Source organism: Nothobranchius furzeri, chromosome 2 (assembly GCF_043380555.1).
Source record: "Nothobranchius furzeri strain GRZ-AD chromosome 2, NfurGRZ-RIMD1, whole genome shotgun sequence".
NCBI classification, from domain to species: Eukaryota; Metazoa; Chordata; class Actinopteri; order Cyprinodontiformes; family Nothobranchiidae; genus Nothobranchius; species Nothobranchius furzeri.
The window spans coordinates 30,006,009-30,025,060 of NC_091742.1; the positions used below are offsets into that span (position 1 = coordinate 30,006,009).

Below are 19,052 nucleotides of genomic sequence, written 5' to 3' on the forward strand. Positions count from 1 at the left end.
GGGCCAGAATACCTGCTGAGAGGTGCAGACGTCTCACTGACAGTTACAGGAATTGTTTGATTGCCTCAAAAGCATGTGTCCTGGTTATTTATCAGGCGCTGCTTATTGTGAAGAAGAATGAGAAAATTCACTCAGATATTCAGTGATATCTCACCAGTAGCTAAATACCGCCCCCCTGAGGCCTTACACGGAACTCTCCGTCCGTCCCTCTGAGCTCACCGTCATCTCTTCCCCTCCTGTCCGACTTTCGCAGAGTTGTACCCAAAACCTGACACGACTCAGCAGGATTAGTTTATACTCTCAGAGCTTCAGCTATAAACCGCTCCCTGCTTTTGTTCCACACCTTTTCTAATATTTACAAGTTCTCCTGCCATCTGGGAGGGGAAAGGTTTCCAGCCCAGAGGAGATGTGTTTATTTATTATTAGCTATTATATTATTATGATAGTCAGACACTTGGTGACACGCGAGGAGGATGCTGCGGAGTTTTAATGTGAGCATCATGTTGCACTGCATGAAAAAACCCATCAGGGTGTGGTTACAGTTGTCCGCGTCTACTCAGATCTAATTTCCCCGAGCCAGAGCCCATCCTCCGTGTTCATGAGGAGTTATCTCCCAGCCTCGCCGGGAGCCAGCAGAGGAGGGCGGAGGGGGTCCAGCAGGGGCGGCCCACACCGGAACAGAGAGCGGACGGTGTCCCGTCCTACAAGTCCCAGCCCGGATCAGCGGGAGCCCGCCTGAGGATGTCCTTCGGCAGCGGGACCGTATGCAGAGGCTCTGGACCGGCCGGGACCGGGAGGTCCGGTGCGAAAGTTGGCTGCTGTGAGAAGTGCTCCGCGGCTCTTGTCGGTCTGAAGAAGCAGGCTCTGAGTCTGGCGGTCCACCATCACTTCTCCTATAAGGTCAGTGGTTCTGATGGACAGCAGCTTCGTGGACCAGGGACGCGTTACCCGTGTTAGAATGAACAGGTTTGGTTGCGGGTTGCAACAGTTTGTCCACATGTGGCAGAACTAATTATGTCAACAAATAAAAATGGTTTATTTTTCTCCAACAAGATGATCACTAACTGAGTTTGCGGGATTTAGATGTTTAGAAATCATGTTTCAGCCGCTGAGACGTGACGTGACGCTCTCTTTGTCTCAGTGGTTTTACCTTTGGGCGCGTGCTTGTGTCCGTCCCACAGTCAGAACGTAATCTTATAAATTCATGTTGAAAAGATGAAGGTTACTGCATCATTTTATTGGATTGATTAGATCCCATGTGTGTTTTAAACATTGTCTGTTACTTTATTTATTTTATCTTTCATTTATTTGATCATAATTTTACTTTATTTATCATTTATGCATGCTATCTTAAACTGTGCCTGTTAATAAACATGATCTAAAAAGGATGCTCAGCTGATCAAAGCTGCAATGGCAAATTTCCATGCCCCTCGCTGGGCTGCCACCTTGGTGGAGGAATTTGAGCGTCCCAACAATGGGAGCTAAGTTGTCTGAGGCTTTGTGCCTCTGGTAGGGTCAACAAGAAACACGATGACTTTATATTGATTTAACCAATCAGTAATTTATGAGGTGCAAGACAAAAACTAATGTTCGGACAGAACGTCTTCTTCAGACGACATTCTTCCAATGAATGTGGAAACAGACGTGGGCCACCAGGGCACCCCTCTGGAACCAGGCCTGGAGGTGGGGCACACTGACGAGCTCCTGGTGGCTGGGCTTTCACCCATAGCATGATAATGTTTGCATTCAAAACCTAGCTTGTATTCATTTCAGTTCAGTTCAATTCAATTCAATTCAATTCAATTCAACTCAACTCAACTCAATTAAGTTTAATTCAATTCAATTCAAATCAACTCATTCAGTTAAATTAAATTCAGTTAAGTTCAATTCAATTCAATTCAATTCAATTCAGTTCAATTCAATTCAGTTCAATTCAGTTCAGTTCAATTCAATTCATTTCAATTCAAATCAGTTCAATTCAATTCAGTTCAATTCAATTCAGTTCAGTTCAATTCAATTGAATTCAACTCAACTCAATTTAGTTAAATTATATTCAATTCAATTCAATTCAACTCAACTCAACTCAATTCAGTTAAATTATATTCAATTCAACTCAACTCAACTCAATTCAGTTAAATTATATTCAATTCAATTCAACTCAACTCAACTCAACTCAATTCAGTTAAATTATATTCAATTCAATTCAATTCAACTCAACTCAATTAAGTTTAAAGGGGCATTATGGAAGTGTGACAGCCAAAACATGTATAGAAATAATAAATGTCTTCTTCAGACATTCTCCTGCAATGCCCTGGTCCTGTAGAATGAGCCCTGGCATTTTTACTGTGATTGCCTGTTTTTCTGTAAAACCACAGAAAAAGAGAGATGCTCGGGTCGAGCAGGCTGCTTCATGCGCGTTCACGCTCAGGCATCGCCCGTAGCATTTGCTATCCGTAGCTTTAGCAGCAGAGAGAGAGGCAGTGCCACTTTGTCGCTGTTCCTAACGCCTAGTGACAAAGCTAGCTACATTTCTGAGGACCCTTAGCTACTTTCTTGTAGATATTTCCTGCAAATTAGCAACAAAATAGCCATTTTCACTCCGAACCGTTCTTTGAACGTTGTTTCAGCTGTCATCAAGGATATAAAAGCTACAGATACAGAAGACGTTATGGGTGCTTTAGCTCACTTAGGAAGACGATGGGTTCAAATCTTGATGTGAACATAGTTTATTTAGAGTTTCTTTTTTTCATTAATGATATATTTTTTACAGTAAGATGCCCAAATTTTTATTTGAGACTCGCCGAACGGCATTGAATTCACAGATAAAAAAGATGTGGGTTCAGCTTTCATTTTGGAACAAATTTTCAAGCAAGGGAAGGGAATGATCTGAGCATGCAGGAGGACTGACCCATCATAAACCTTTGTCGCTGTGCTGAAGAGAAAGGTACAGAACCACATTATTTAATTAAGTAGCTGCACGTTCTCCTGTCCTCTGTCCTCCGGCCCCCCCCCCCCCCCCACCACACACACACACACACGGAGCTGACTGTCTCAGCTGTTATTTTCGTTAAGGAGTGTGCACGTACAGCATGCGCGCCTCGTGCACGAGCATACTATTGAAGCTCCTGTTATGCTTTTGGCCTGAGGGGGCAATCGCAAGCATTAAAATTCAAAACTCAGTAAAGTCCTTTTAATTCAATTCAGTTAAGTTCAATTCAATTCCGTTCAGTTCAATTCAATTCATTTCATTTCATTTCAATTCAACTCAACTCAACTCAAATCAACTCAAGTCAATTAAGTTTAATTCAATTCAGTTCAATTCAATAAAATTTCATTTAATTCAGTTTATATATTTAGCACTGAATCACAAAAAGAGTTGTCTCATTCCAATTGAACCTACAAATTAATGAATGCATTAAGTTCAGTTCATTATGCCAATTAGTTAAAGGTGTCCTAACCCAACAGGTTGCAAAGACGGCAGACACGTACACGCACCCACACACACCCGCACACACACACACACACACACACACACACACACACACACACACACACACACACACACGCACGCACACACACACACACACACACACACACACACACACACACACACACACACACACACACACACGCACACGCACGCGCACGCGCACACACACACATACACACACACACACACACACGCACACACACACACACACACACACACACACACACACACACACACACACACACACACACACACACACACACACACACACACACACACACACACACACACACACACACACACACACACACACACACCAAGTGAACTAGTAGTAATAACACATTCTTTGTTTAGAAACATAAAAGCATCAACACATGGAGATACATTTTGGCAGCTGGCAGTCTTTCTTATGAGCTAATTTTTAATTGATCACATCTTTGTTAAAATTTGTAGGTGAGATGTGGCACTGCTCCTGATATTTTAAGTAAAGAAACAGAGTATTTGGCAAGAAAATCCCATTTACATTTTTGTTAAAGTAGTGTGAAGGAAGACACCATGTACATCTACAACTGATGAGCAACACATGTTGCATGAGCTGTTGGAGCAAACCAAGTTCAAGATGGCTGCCAAAGCTAACAAGGTTAGCTTCAGTCATCATTGAAGTAAAATGTAGACGGTCAGTCCCTAGGTTTCATCCACAACACCTACAATCTGAGCAGTATCAATACGTGTATAAATGACACCCCGAATATTTCCTCACATTAGATGAAAGATGATTGTCTAATAAAAATATAATTTTTTGACAGAAGAGAATATGTTTGTATTTTGTGTGATGGACATGGACAAAGATGTTTTAATGCATCTCTAGCTCTACGCTGTTGTCACCTCCACCATCTGTCACTCGGGCGCCAACAGGAGTAAATCTGTGGCATTCCTGCGTGAGTGGTTTCAGATGAATATTTCATAGCGACATCCCTGTGTCGTCGTCAGATCTCTGCACTGGAGAAAGGCTATTTATTTCTGTCCTCCTAAGTGGGGAAGGCTGCAGGGCTGATGTCATGACTTCAGGGAGGGACCACAGAAAATGATGGAGAAAGCTGAGAGCTTTCTGCCACTGACATGGTCAAGAGAAATCCAATAAGCCCGTTAGCTCCTCAGGTTTATTGATCAGCAGCGTGGATTCTCAAAAGCGCCATGACCCTATGATATCATCGTTGTTGTTTAATGGGCCGGTCGAGGCCAAAAGCTCTGTGTCTTGCGTGGCAACAGAGACCATTACTGTTGTTCTGATCCAATTTGAAGCACGTGAAACTTTAAGTTGGCTTCCAGACACAGTTACAGCCACTTTAGCGCAAACAGTACATCCTGCTTGTTTTTCTGCTTCTCCGTGTTGGTGTAAGGATGCAGCAGATCTCGGAGGCTGGAAACAGAAAAAAGAACATTGTTTTGGTTGTGATTCAGAAACGTCCTCATCAGAGTGAAAATGGAGGATTTCTGATGTTATGTTGTCAGATTTGACAGCCAAGCTCCAGACGGAGCCTCCAAACATCAACAAATGTTTAGTGTTATCATTTAAATTTTACAGCAAAAATATCCTGGACTCTTCCGGGTTATGGCGTAGAAACGCACACGTGTTTTCTCTGTTTGTTAAAATTATTCACACATTCCTCGTTAATCATCAGGTGTGCCATCATCATCGCTTCAGTTTGTGACTTTAAGGTCAAATTTAGTCCTATTTTTAATACATCTGCAGTGGTCTCTAGTAGGAAAGCATGACTTTTAATTCATCGACAGGGAGAAAAAAAGCTCCGGTGCACCATTTTCAGGAACTACACGTGAGCCAGATCAGAGCTGAGCTCGTAGCATTATAGGTTAGACTTGGAGATCACACAGCCACGTGTTAAGAACCGATAGCCTCACCAGCGCAGGATGTTCGGTGCTTTATTACAATAATCCCCAACCGTACACGCCCGCTTGGCTAGATCAGCTTATACCAAACAAAGCCACGTATCTCACATGAGGCAAAGCAAACAACATTAGCTTCCACATGTGTCAGATTCATCCACACTGTCATGTTGAGGTGTGGATGGCGGAGGACCGTGTGTGGTGGAGCTGACCAGGAGGCAGGAATGCAGGCACGGATAAAGTAACAATGGTTTTAATGACAGGGAACGGCAGGAACAACGAGATCAACACGACAAACAACAACAATCCGACGATGACTGATACAAGAAGGGAGGTATAAACACACGGGGGGAATCAGGAACACACGGGCCGGTTAACAAGGGGCCGGCGAGAGTCACGGTCAGGGAGGCAGGAGCAGATTGTGACACACACGAGTGGGAGAACACGACTCTACCACTGACTCTGTTTGCTCTGCTCCACAAATAACACAAGCCTGGAGGAGTTCCGCTGTGTGGTGGAGTTGCTAATGCTAATGGTTAGCTTCTACAACCCGATGTGTTTTCTGCTGTCTCCTGGACGCTGAACCAACAACAGCCTTCCCCGTCGTGAGTCCATGAATGTTAGTGACAGGGTGACGTAGATCTGTCGGGATTTTCCAATCCTAGAGTTTCACCGTCTGTTTTCCATCAGAAGCTACAGCAGGAGGGAGGTGTAGGAGACTATTCTCATGTTCAGCCTGCATGAAACACTCAGAGTGACTGATAATAATCAGAAATAATCATTAAAAAGGTTTCTCAGTCAAGTTTTTTTAAACCTTTTATAAAATGGTGCTGACGCACAAAAAAGGCAAAATAATGTCTTTGACTCACTCCTTGATGGTGATGATGACTTACAGGAGCGTGTTGTTTCCTGCTGCAGCCTAAGGAGACATTTGTTAGACCGGACTTATTAGAGAAAGCAACAAGTCCAGGAAATGGAGGGAATGTCTTCGGAAAGAGGATCATAGATTCTCACAATGGCACAAATCTTTTGCAGCCGTTCCTAAAGAGTCATCAGTTTAAGCAGCTTTTTATGAGTAAAGGTCATTAAAGCAAAGCCAGCCACCCCCCCTCAGGTGGTAGGAAACTGGTGAAGTAGATCAGGACCAACCAGGAACCAGCTGGACCGGTGTTTCCATCTCCGGGGCTGCTCCAGAAGACCCATTCAAAGCCAGCTGTTCACACGAAGCAGACCAGTATTTTCTAGAGAAATGTTTCTGATCATCAAACACATCAGAACCGGTTTGTGATTGGTTCCAGCAGGCTGACAGTAAGCATCAACCCTGGTGGACGTACGGATTTCCATTCAAAGTTGACTTTGACCAGTTTAACCCGACCAATCCTGCCAAGAAGGGATGCAGCACCAGCTGGGATTATTCCAGAAGAAAACCCACAATAATAGTTTCACGTGTTTAAATCCTTCAAGTGGAAATTGATCTAAGCTCCACTTTAGCATCATGTTTATACGCTGCTAAAGGAAAAGAAGTCTCTCTTCCAGGTCTTGTGTAAAAGTGAACGAAGCATTAAAAATGAGTGTTCGTGTACCGATCAGCTGTGTTTACGATGAGCCGAGGCTGAGCGGAGCTACACTTAGCATGGCCAACAGAACATGTGAGTCTGGTTCCCGTCGGACTATTTTTGATTTTATGTGTAAGAGCAGGTCCTTGTGTGAGGAAAGGAAAACAGACACAATAACGCGTCGTGCAACGATGATTCCTGACACGTAAACTTTGGTTCCTGCAACACACCGAACTAACGGACACTCCAGGAGTACGAACAACATCTTTTTACATGAGAAAGCTAGAAGCTTGAAGTTTTACAGGATTCTGAAAGTATTTCCTGCTTGTTTGTTCAAACTCTGCAGGAAACCAGCGACCTTCCATCCTTTCTTCATGACAACCTTCGTGTCCACACCCGTCCCTACACAGAGTCCAGGGAGAGGGAGAGAGAGCTGGGTGTGTGTGGAGCCTGTGGTGCTAACCTGAGCCAGCTCAAACACGAGGCCATCCACCTGGCTCTGAGTCGGGGTCGCTCATTAGCAAGGCCCCAGCTTGGGCCCGGTCTCCGAGCTGGAGCAGTGCTGGGACACACGGAGACGAAGCACGAAGACAGAGTCACAGGGGAGGCTGTGCATCAAGCACGCAGCCAATCACACAGCCCTCAGGTCTCACGGAGCCCCAGGACCACACAGAGGACTCCTCAGAGGACCCCTCAGACCCTCAGACGGAGGGGGGGCAAGCTCCCCAACCACGATATGGACCGATGGGTGCAGGAGCAGCAGCAGCTGGTGGGCTCCAAATCTACATCCACTACAGATGGTGTCAGCCTACATTCTCACCATAAGGTACCCCTAAAAGCCCGCTGTAAGCACCGCATCACTCAGCCCCCCCCAGCCCCTAATGAGCGACGGTTAGTGCATGTCTTCATGAGAGCCTGCCTCAGCAGGTCCGTGATTCATCGTTCCAATCAGAGTTTATTTCCATCTCGTGTTCTTTAAAAGTCCTTCTGCTAATGGAATCAGGTCATGATTTACCCGTCATAAAAGCTCGCCAGTCAAAAAGCACTTGTGATCGGGGGGGGTCAGCCATATTTAAAATTGCAGCCGGTGAAATATGCATTACTGTGATGGAAGCTGCTGCAACGTGAACCCGCCCCTCCCCCACTGCCAGGGAACCACAGTTACAACTCAGGTGGCAGAGATGAGAGAGAGAGAGAGAAGAGAGAAGAGAGAGGGGGAGAGAAGAGAGAGAGAGAAGAGAGAAGAGAGAGGGGGAGAGAAGAGAGAGAGAGAGAAAGAGAGAGAGAGAGAGAGGGGGGGGGGTTGAGAGAGAGAGAGAAGAGAGAGAGAGAGAGAAGATTTCTAACCTGGATCTTCGTCTTTATTCTTCTGGCTGAGCAATAACTTCCATCCTATCCTTCTTATTTCCAAAGACGATCACTTCGGTCTTGTCTTTGTTTAACTGGAGGATGTCTGATTGCATCTGGTCACTAACTTTCTCCAGACACCGACAGAGTGAGTCTGGAGGACCACAGTCCCTAGGTGATAGAGCTAGGTACATCTGGGTGTCATCTGCATAACTATGATAGGTGATGTTGTTATTGTTCATGACCCAGGGGGAACATGTGGAGATTGAAGAGCAGTGGTTCAAGAATTGAGCCTTGGGGGACCCCACATGGCACGGTGATCAGCTTTGATTTGTGATCACCAATAGCAACAACATAATCCATGTCTTCAGGATAAGACTGAAACCAACTATGGATCTAATTTCCTTTTCTTTACAAGATATTTAGCAGCAGCAGTTTTCAGTGATTTAGGAAAAATACCCGACATCAAGGAACAGCTAACGGTTTTCAGTACATCCTCTTTCAAGCAGCTACTTTGGAAGAAGTTAGTTGACGGGGTGTCCCGACAGCAGGTAGATGAGTTTAAGGTCTTAACTATGTTCTTCGGAGTTTTATCACTAATCTGGCACTCTACCCAGATAGCTGTTGTGTGGCTGTAACAGAGGTCTGGCTGTGTCTGTGGCGGGATCAGGAGGAACAAATCTGATCTGATGTTTATGATTTCTTATTGAAAAATAATTCAAACCCATTGGACTTAGTTTGGGATATGACATTAGGCTTTAGCTGTGTTAATGCCTCAGTAATATCAGGAGTGGTTCATATTATCATTAATGACTTTGGAGAAAAAGGCTTGGTTCTGACCCGAGGTTCTACCAGCTGACTGAGCCCTGCTGGGTGTGTGCACAGGAAATAGATAACAACACAATAAGTGTGCAGCTGCATTCTGAAGATTTCATAGTGATCTGGTAGCTTTCCTGCATTCTCTTTTCTGATTGGTTACTGGTTTAGTAAACCTCCATGGAGCCAAGTGCTCGCCAGAGATACTGGTGTCGAGGACTTCAACAGTTCTGCAGTTGAAGTGATTTAAAAGTGAATCAGCACAGCTGGTTGTCAGACGTGTAGATGTATTCATACGTTCATCCGTTGTATAACGACGGATGCAGTGTGATCACCCAGACACCTCTCTGAGCCTCTGCTTGTGCAGATCATGTTCAGGATACGAAACACAGGGCGGCCTCGCAGGCTGCTCGTTGATTCAGAGCGAGGACTCAAGTCTGTGTTCCTGCAGGGCGTGCACCGAAGGAGAAAGTTAGCATGACATGAACGGTTACTGAGGGATTCTCGCTCTGATGAAGAGACGTGGAGGTTGAAAAGAGGAGGGATGAAGAGAGGAATGAAGAAGAAAAACAGGAGAGAGGTAGGGAGACAGAGGAGAAAACAAGATGATAGAAGACTGCATGGGAGGGATGTTCGAGCAGAGAGGAAGTAAACGTGAAGCCGAGGACCCGAGTCCCCATCAGCCCAGCCTCGTCTCAAACCGCTGCAGCACTTAAGGCTCATGTTCCTCACAGAAACCTGGGCAGAGACGCACGGATGTGATTTCATGCAGACACGTTTACTGCTAACAGTGACTGAGTTAGTGACACCTCTGAGCCGTTACTGTTAACGTATCTCCACATGGGGCCTTCTGGTGTACAGATGTGCACCAAGGCCATCATCTGAACTCAGTACGATCAAAAAGCACATCCTTCATGCCTCAGACCCAAACACAGACAGACAGAGTCTGTTTACTGTCTGTGCTCCCAGCCTCAGATAACCTAGTTACAGCAACATGCCTCTGATGGTAGCGCCTCTCCTCTGAGCTTCAGGATGAACTCTACATGTTTGGGTATTCATGCGTTCCCCCAACAGGCTGCAGATGGCTCCACGGTGACCTGTGGTGATGCTGGGACCATCCAGGCGAGCTCAAGGATCCCTCACATCTCCAGGATGGTGACCATTGCCAACACGGCTGCTATGTCGCTCCTGGCTAAGTAAGTCACTTCCTACCAGCTCCACTCTAATGAAAATAGTGTTTTTTCCATCTTCAGCATGTTCCTGAGGCATTTTCTGTTGCTACAGGCCACACCAGCACTCACATCACTGTGAATCAGTAGCAGACGGAAACATTCAGTCTAAACCTTACTGGCTTCGCTATGGCACACACTGCACTAGAGAGGAAGATGGATGTTTATCTGTCTGCAGATGCCAAAAGGATAGCTCGACTAGTGAGGCACCCTGCTGCCATGCAGGGGACCTGGGCTTGAATCCAGGCGGGGCCGTCATCACGTCATTTATCGTCTTCTTTTTACATTAAAACAGCAACACGTGTTACTGCTTTCTGCCCCCCGGCTAACTTCTACTTCCTGAAGCAGGAGCCCGCTCACATATGGACACCAAAACAGTTGACATTGTTTAAAAAGAAGCCAGATTAAAGCATGAAATAATAAACCATGCAATAACTTCGTTTTGAATTTGAACTCCAGGGCATTTGCATGCAGTGGGGGTATTTTAGTGCATTAGTCACCGTTGCTATAGCAGTGCTTCCTCCCTGACCACTGACATCTCCTCCCTCATCCCTGCAGCGCAGCTGAGAAGCTCAACATGACACTGAGAAAAAAGGGCCAGGCTTCTGATCCAGCTCCCTCCAGTCTCACCTTCTGCTTCAGGGAGATCATCCAGAAAAACCCGCCTCCGGTCCCCTCCGTCCTGCTGCAAGCTGCGGCTCGAACCAAAGACCTGCCCGATGTGGCCAAGGTGGACGCCAAACTCCATCACATCTTCATTTATCTTTCCTACAGTGAAGCTCATTAACATTCCAGAACATGTGTCCATCTAACTGCTTCTGTTTGCTTGTTGACACACAAAACTAATACTGCATGAAGTTGTTTATTAGCTGTGTTAATGCAGCTTTTAAAGTCAATCCGGTTCCCTAACCCTCAGAAAACCTCGGGTGCCCCGTTACGCTTTGGGGGTTTCAGGATGTGAAAGGATAGAAAAATCCCAAAGAAACGGTTGAACATCTAAACTAACCCTGACCCTACTCAGACGTCATCAGCTTGTCTAGAAGGTGCAAAGGTCGTGTCTCGGTACTCCTGTAAACATGTCCGGATCTGTTATAAACGTTGTTTTAGCTTTATAAACACTGATTGTAAACACTCCTTACTGATCTCTGATTGGTGTTTAGTTACTCTACCAGGAGCCTTAGACAGTAGCAGGTGAACTTTAAAGAACCAGCAACATTTATGATTACTGCATCAAACAGTGTTGATGAATCCAGTTTAAGATGGTTCGTGTTGAGGCAGCTCTCACCTTCTCTAACCACTCTACCTGAACAACAACAACAAACAGTCACCACCACAGAAAAGGTCACACACACTAGTATTTCGCTGGACCGCCTTTAGCTTTGATGATGGCACACACTCGCTGTGGCCTTGTTTCGACCACCCTCTGCAACGTCGCCAGTGTTTCCATCCAGTGTTGCATGAATGTGTCACCAAGGTGTTGCATCGATGATGGTGGACTCTGACCGCTGCACAAAGCCTTCTCCAGAACATCCTAAAGATTCTCAGTGGGGTTCAGGTCTGGACTCTGTGGTGGCCAATCCCTGGACCACTCTTTCACTATCTGACCCGATGAATCCTGGAATTGTCATCCTGGAATATGGCCGTGCCATCAGGGAAGATGGAATAACCTGGTCCTTCAGGATATCCAGGTAGTCAGCGGACCTCATTCTTGGAGCACATCCTGTAGCTGAACCTAGACCTGACCACCTGCAGCAAGCCCAGATCATAGCCCTGCCCCCACATGCTTGTACAGTAGACACTAGGCTTGATGGGTGCATCACCTCATCTGCCTCTCTTCTTACCCTGATGCGCCGTCACTCTGGAACACTCACAATATGGATGTTGGTCTCCATCTCCTGATAAAAGTAGCTATTTTCTCCAGCTCAGAGAAGATTTGGTGCTGTGTTACAGCCAGACTGCTGCTGGCCCATAGACTGAGCCGGTTTAGACCCGAGAGCACCGTGCAGAAACATTTTGCTGTACAGTTTCCTGGACATCCCTCCATCCTTACCCACGAGCAGGATCTTGGATGTGTTCTTTTACCATTCCTGTTTCGGCATAAGGAGATCTCAGTCAATTTGGAAGAGATCCAGTATCACTCCCCCTCCACGATACACTGTAATGTGGTGCTAATGTCTCCATCCCGTCACCCCCACCCTTCTCCTCGCCTCCTGTGGGAGAGAAACCGAGAAGATCAATATGGCAGCTTGTGCTCCCATTGTCTTGTAGATGGACTCCTGGGTTCAGTCTAGAGTTACAGATGAGGGCTCAGAAGGACCCCGCCTGATTCATGTAGACCTTAATCAGTGATAGGAGGATTCTGTCTGCTTGTTTTCTTTATTCGTCATGAATAGTTTTGGCACGTGTTGGACGGCGTTAGACGTCCTGTTCCTACTTTAATGAGAAGGAAGAAGTGATCACATGACAGAAGGAATGTGGATGTTACGTTTCCCGGTTCAGTCAATGAATGATGAGCTCATCGTGGTGTAATGTGATTCTGTGGAAGATCAGGACAGCCAGGTTCGTTTGGGTGTCAGGATGCATATGTCTACTGTCAGTCTCGCTGAGCTGAAGCCGGAGCAGGGAATGTGGAGCTGATTCCGTGTTGCATGCTGGAACGTGAGTGTAATCTAATCAGGACGGGAATAAGAAAGGAGGAGCAAAGTCGACCTGGCCAGGAGAAACGCTAATGGATGAGATAAACATCGTAGAGTTGTGCTCTGGCTTTCATTACTGACCCTAAATTATACTTATCATTGATTATTGACTCAGTCTGACCTGAAAATCCAACATGGCTGCCTGTTACGTGAAAAGCGTCGGTAGCTGTGATAAGTAGTTTATGTTCACCGCGTGAAATCATGCAGAACTGTCAAACCTCAGCAGCAAAAGCAGTGCCGTTATGATTAGATGCACAAAATGTAGTGATGTCATACATGCTAGCTACTTGAGTTGCTAACAGCAGCTAGCATGATTACTTAGCAAACAACTGGCAAATCCTCTTGCAGCAAACTTAAACATGTTCCAACGGCACGATAGAAAGTGTTTTCGATGCACGACCAGAGTAGCACACCTGTTACAACATTCATACACAAAACGTGGCGCGAGCGGGGTGTCAGTGGAATCGTACCACTGGACCACAAGCCGCCCTGAGACTGGATGGTGGTGGGTTCAAATCCACGGTCATACCAAAGACTTTAAAGGTGGTTCACTCATCATACTAGTAGGAATGAACGCCTTGTAAGTCGCACTCAGGAAGGGGGTGAAAAACACCGGTGCTCCGATTCCAGGAACCAGAAGTGAGCCACATCACATGTTGAGCTGAACACAGCAAGATTTGGAGTCTTACTTCCTGATATTTGGACATCTCTCCTCTGATTGGCTAACAGCAAAATGACTCTACCACTGACTGTTTTCTCTGCAACATGGATGTTTTATCTCCACACATAACACGAGCCTGGAGGAGTTCTGCAGTGTGGTGCAGTTGCTAATGCTAATAGTTAGCTTCTACTAGCTGAGACATTCTCTGCAGTTTTCTGGACGCTAAACCAACAACAGCCTTCCCCTGTGTGAGCAAGATGGGTGAGTCCATAAATGTTAAAGTGACAGTGTGTATTTTTCCTGGCGATAGGGGGCAGTAGATATCTAAATCACTGCAAGCAAGCAGTATTTTTGTGTTGGAGTAAGACCTTACCAACGGGTGGCCATTAGGGTCAAAAAGCCCCGGGGAATGCAAACTTTAGCAAAATAACGGGCACATCCGGCTCCCGGTGGCAACAAGTGAAGAAGGAAATGTGTAAAACAACATTTAAGACTAATGAAAGTTTTGTAATCATTTGCTACAAATCAGTAAATGCCTTTTGTCCTCATGGGCTACCGTAGAAGGAAACATGGCGTCGCCCAGAGACTTAGATCCGCTCCCATACCTGATTTTTATGGTTAAATGTTACAAAGCTGCTAATATTTTTCAACAACTGGGAATCATTTAATTCATTTTCAACTACAGTTTGATAGATATTTCCAGGAATGAATAGTTAAAACTACTCACTGTCTCTGTGGCAGAAGCTAATTCTATCAGAAGGTAATGCAGGAGATAGGTGTAGGAGACTATTTTCATGTTCAGCCTGCATGAAAAACTCAAGAGTGACCCGTTATATCAGAAGGACCTCTTTAAATGAATCACGTACAAGTGCACCGTGCTGATTAAATACCTTTACAAGCGGGATCTCTGGAGGGCTACTGTTTGTGGTTCGGATGCTGGATGTTCGTTCGGGTTCTTTTGATTGTAGGGTTAGGGTTAGGTGAGATTTAGGTTTGACATACAAGATCCAAGTGAATTTTATTTTGCTTTCTGGTTTTTATTTCGGTTCCAAACGGACCACAGAGCCGATGCCAAGTACTTTCATGCACTTTTACTGGAGTCGTAGAGACATGATGTCATTGATTGGACTGTTGTCATGTTGGGGCTGGGCCAAGAAACGGATCCAGGACAGAAACCTAAATGGTGACTGCAGTGGAAAGTTGAACGGACTAATATTTGGGATTTTAAGCTTATGTACTGTTTCTCAAGCTTCTCCTGGGGCATTGATCCTGTTGCATTGTGGGTTGGGAATATTCAGGAGTCATAAGCTAGGTTTCATGTCCAACCCCCCCATGAACATTAGGAATGTTTGTTCAACACAAGTCGCCTAAACCAAGCGTTGCAACACTTGACTTGTTTCTGTTTTTGATTCTGTTCTCAGACTATTAAGTTAAAGGAGACATCTTTTATTTTAATTATATTAGTTCAACGATCAATACATGCTCAGTTCTGTGCTTCTGTCCCTTGTGACATCACAATGAAGGACTTTTTGAAATGGCAGATTCTAAAAGCAAACTCTGACAGGAAACAGATGGACAGTTTTCATTCCCACTTGGAGTGTTTATGGAATCACTGAAGACACACACGGCAGCACATGGACATAATTTTCACTTTAGAAGTGTGTGTGTGTGTGTGGGGGGGGGGACACACGGGGGGGGGGGGGGGGCTTTACAGTATGTTCTAATGGGAAACAGGCTTCAACACAAACGGTTGTCTTCCGCTTGGTCCTAGAGCTCAACCAGTGTCAATTTAATACAGCGTAATGTTGTTTTTGGATGGTAACAAGTGCAGGGGTCAAAACTTGACTTTGGAAAAAGTGGGGGGGACATGTCCCCCCCCAAAATTACGTCCATGCGGCAGCATAAACAGATGTAAAAGCGAGATTTGCCTTTCATTTTATGAAATGCAAGAAATCCCTGCATGCTGACATGCCGCCATGGTTCTACTTGTCCTTTGGTGCACAGGTCAAAGTCGTGCTGAGGGTGAGTCGGCTGCTGTCCGAGAGCCAAGACCAGCAGCCGCCTGTTCTTTGGATCGACCCAGCCAAGAAAAGAGTCACCATAATGGATCCGGTGACCAAAACTCTACCGTACTCCTCACTGACACTGGGCCGGCAGGGCAAGCGTCCACTGAAGACCTTCAGCTTTGATGCAGCTTTTTCTCAGGATTCAGGCCAGGTTGGGCTCTCTGTCCTAACAACAGTGTGAATCTTCCTGCTGTTGCTGGAGCGTATGCTCTTCACCCGTGAACCCTTCCTGAGATGAACACTGGGCTTTGTTCTGTGTGACCAGGCTGAGGTGTGTGCCGGTGTCCTGACTGATGTCCTCCGCTGTGTCCTTAGTGGCAGCGACGGATGTGTTCTGGGTCTGGGAAGTGCTGATGTGGGTGAGTTATCAGTCAAGAGATGAGAGTGGGGTGCTCTTACCCATAATCCCCTCCCCTCCCAATTACCCCTGTCTCACTCCTCCTATCGTTCATCCTGTCACCCCGTCTCCGGTTTAGGTTCTTGTCCTTCTACAGGTCTTCATTAGATCTTAAACTTCCTTAAAAATTCCCCTTTTTGTCTTTTTTAGTTGTGACTCTCGAAATCGGATCAATCTTTCACCTGTTAGTAAATCAAATCATGTGCATCAATACACCACAGATCTTTTTAAAAGCCTCCCGCTCTAACATTTCAGCCAAAAGGCTCAGATATTTATTTATTTATTTATTTTAAACTCAAATCAACTGTAAACAAAATGGAATGTGATCTGTTAGGAAGATGGGACCCGCACTTAGAGCTCGTGAAGGACAATAAGAGATTTATCCCTCTCTCTCTCTCTCTCTCTCTCTCTCTCTCTCTCACACACACACACACACACACACACACACACACACACACACACACACACACACACACACACACACACACACACACACACACACACACACACGGTAAGGACAGGGTCTCCATGTTTTTTCACATGACGCCATTCTCCGTGAGCCTGATTGAATCAGTGGGCTGATGCAGACTGCCCGTGGCCCGAGGCCCGCGGCCCGGGGGGAGATCCATCTCCTGAACAGGAAAGCTTTCCCCTCTGAGTAACGGCTGGCAGCTTGGCCTTTAATTGGGGTAAACCGATTCTCTTATCCTCATTCAATTAGAGTCTGGAGAAGACGAGAGTAGCTAAAACAGGCTGCATGGTGGCACAGTGGTTAGCACTGTCGCCTCGCAGCAAGAAGGTTGCAGGTTCAAAACCCAGTTGTGGCCTTTCTGCGTGGAGTTGCGTGTTCTCCCCATGCATGCGTGTGTTTCCTCCGGGTACTCCGGTTTCCCCCACAGATCACAACACGCCCTACAGGTTATAAACTGTAAGTCGCTTTGGATAAAAGCGTCTGCCTAATAAACAAACATAAACATAAAACTGGCCCGTAACTCAGATCAAATGTAGTAGAAAATATGTCTTGTTGTATTAGCTGACACGTATCTGAATAACTGCTTTAACCTTGAATGTTTTGTACGTGTAAAAAGCACATTTTCTCATATGAACACTTGTTAATGTTGATGTAAAAGCTACTCCTTCTAATATACGCATAGTCATGGTCACGATGACTTTGGGCTTTTAATTAATGATTTAGACCAATTTGTCTCAAAGGGGAAATACAACATGGGTTCAGTGTGTGTGTGTGTGTGTGTGTGTGTGTGTGTGTGTACACATACATATACACACAGACAAGTTTTGGGTTATATAATAATTCCATCTAGGAAAAAAGCTGTTCGTTCAGTATTTGAGTCGTAAAATACGGCGACTCTTTTCCCTTTCATCAGAACTGTACATGTGGTGTTTTTAAATCAGGATCCTGGTCCAGCATGGTGGGCAGTGGTGAGAACATCCAAAAGCTTGGTCTGATTCCCTTTGCCATCTCCTGGCTGTACGGTGCCATCGAGCGGCGCAGAGAGAGGACATGGACTGATCTGACGGTGTCTGTGTCCGCCATCGAACTGTGCTGTGGTGAGGAGGACACTCTAAGGGATCTGCTGGGGGAGGTCGGCCCATCATCGGGGGGCATCCAGGACAGTCCAAAAGCCCATGTCAGAGTCCAAGAGGACCCCACCCACGGGATACAGGTATGGGAATATGTTTTCTTTGAAGGGGAGAAGGGGAGCTGGATAAAGAGCCCAAACAGGATTAAAGCTCATGGGCTGTTTCATAAATAATTTGGTACAATTGAATCTATTTGGCCCTACCCCCCTCTATTAGGCAGTCTTCATCCATTGCTGGTTTTAAATCTCGGCTGAAGACTCACTTCTACAACTCGGCTTTTGGACAGTGACCCTTTTATTTTGTGTTTTTACTGATTGTTCTTTTCTCTATTGTGATGTGGTTTTATGATTGTTTTGTGCAGCACTTTGGTTGGCTCCCATGTCGTTTTTGAAATGTGCAATAGAAATAAAGGTGTATGGTATGGTGTGGTACTTTAGTTAACAGGACACGCTAGAGCCAAAAGGTAGTAAAAGTATGTGTAACCACTAAAAACAGTAGTGTTCTGGCCCAGGTGGCAGTAAAACCCAGTTCACACGGCTTGCACGAACGGATCTAAAGATAATCTTAGCAGATAGTCCTACATTGTGTGGTGTGTTATGAGCACGCAGGTCTACTTGAAGCACATCAAGTTTGTAAATCTGGACTTTCACATATGTCGGAATGTCTTGGTCTGAAAAATGTTTTCTTCACAGTGATGTTACTTTTTGAGGTGTTTGAGCACGGAAAGTCCATGAATGAAAGCGGTTCATATGTATATGTGCAGAGGTGCTGCACAACACACTGCAGGACTAAAACGGACATACAGTTTTACTACTGTGTGTGGCCTCTCAAGCATTGAAAACTGGATGATAATTTGAAAATCCCGTTTTAGAATTAACATTCAGTAAAGTGATGTAACACTTAAAGAACAGCGCATCCTTGTGTTTTAGAAAACACCGTAGAAGTCACTGCATGAGTAGCATACTTGTAACGGCCCATGGTCTTTTGGGCCGTGCTGCAACAGCTCTGCGCCAAACTTGGGCTGGTTCAGCACCCTGGACAGCTCCTAGCTCCTGCTGGCCTCCTACCCTGCCCCTCCCTCTGTGACTGCGTCAGCGCCAAGCCTGGTGAGGAACCGGATCAAACGCTGTCAGATGTTTCTCAGAGAGCTACAGAATTGTTTCTGTTAGTCTTCAGGTCGCAGAGATCAAGCTGTTATTCGGGTGTGAAAGTAGACCTCAGAAGTGTCGTAGAGATTGTTGGGCAACACTTTAGTTCATTTTTTATCCTGTGATCTTGGTGGTAGTA

The 19,052-nt window shown here is 45.5% G+C and overlaps 1 protein-coding gene across 1 annotated transcript in view; it reads left to right on the forward strand.

Annotated features, from left to right (window-relative positions):
- Positions 1-525: 525 nt before the first annotated feature.
- LOC107378231 (kinesin-like protein KIF26B) overlaps positions 526-19,052 on the forward strand; it is a gene marked incomplete at its 5' end in the record, with an annotated part of 38,181 nt that continues 19,654 nt past the window's right edge. The window contains 7 exons of the mRNA XM_070541943.1: positions 526-900; positions 7,298-7,777; positions 10,189-10,310; positions 10,902-11,073; positions 15,705-15,917; positions 16,032-16,125; positions 17,577-17,848. Coding sequence (XP_070398044.1) covers positions 526-900; positions 7,298-7,777; positions 10,189-10,310; positions 10,902-11,073; positions 15,705-15,917; positions 16,032-16,125; positions 17,577-17,848 — 1,728 coding nt within the window. The remainder of the gene's footprint in view (positions 901-7,297; positions 7,778-10,188; positions 10,311-10,901; positions 11,074-15,704; positions 15,918-16,031; positions 16,126-17,576; positions 17,849-19,052) is intronic.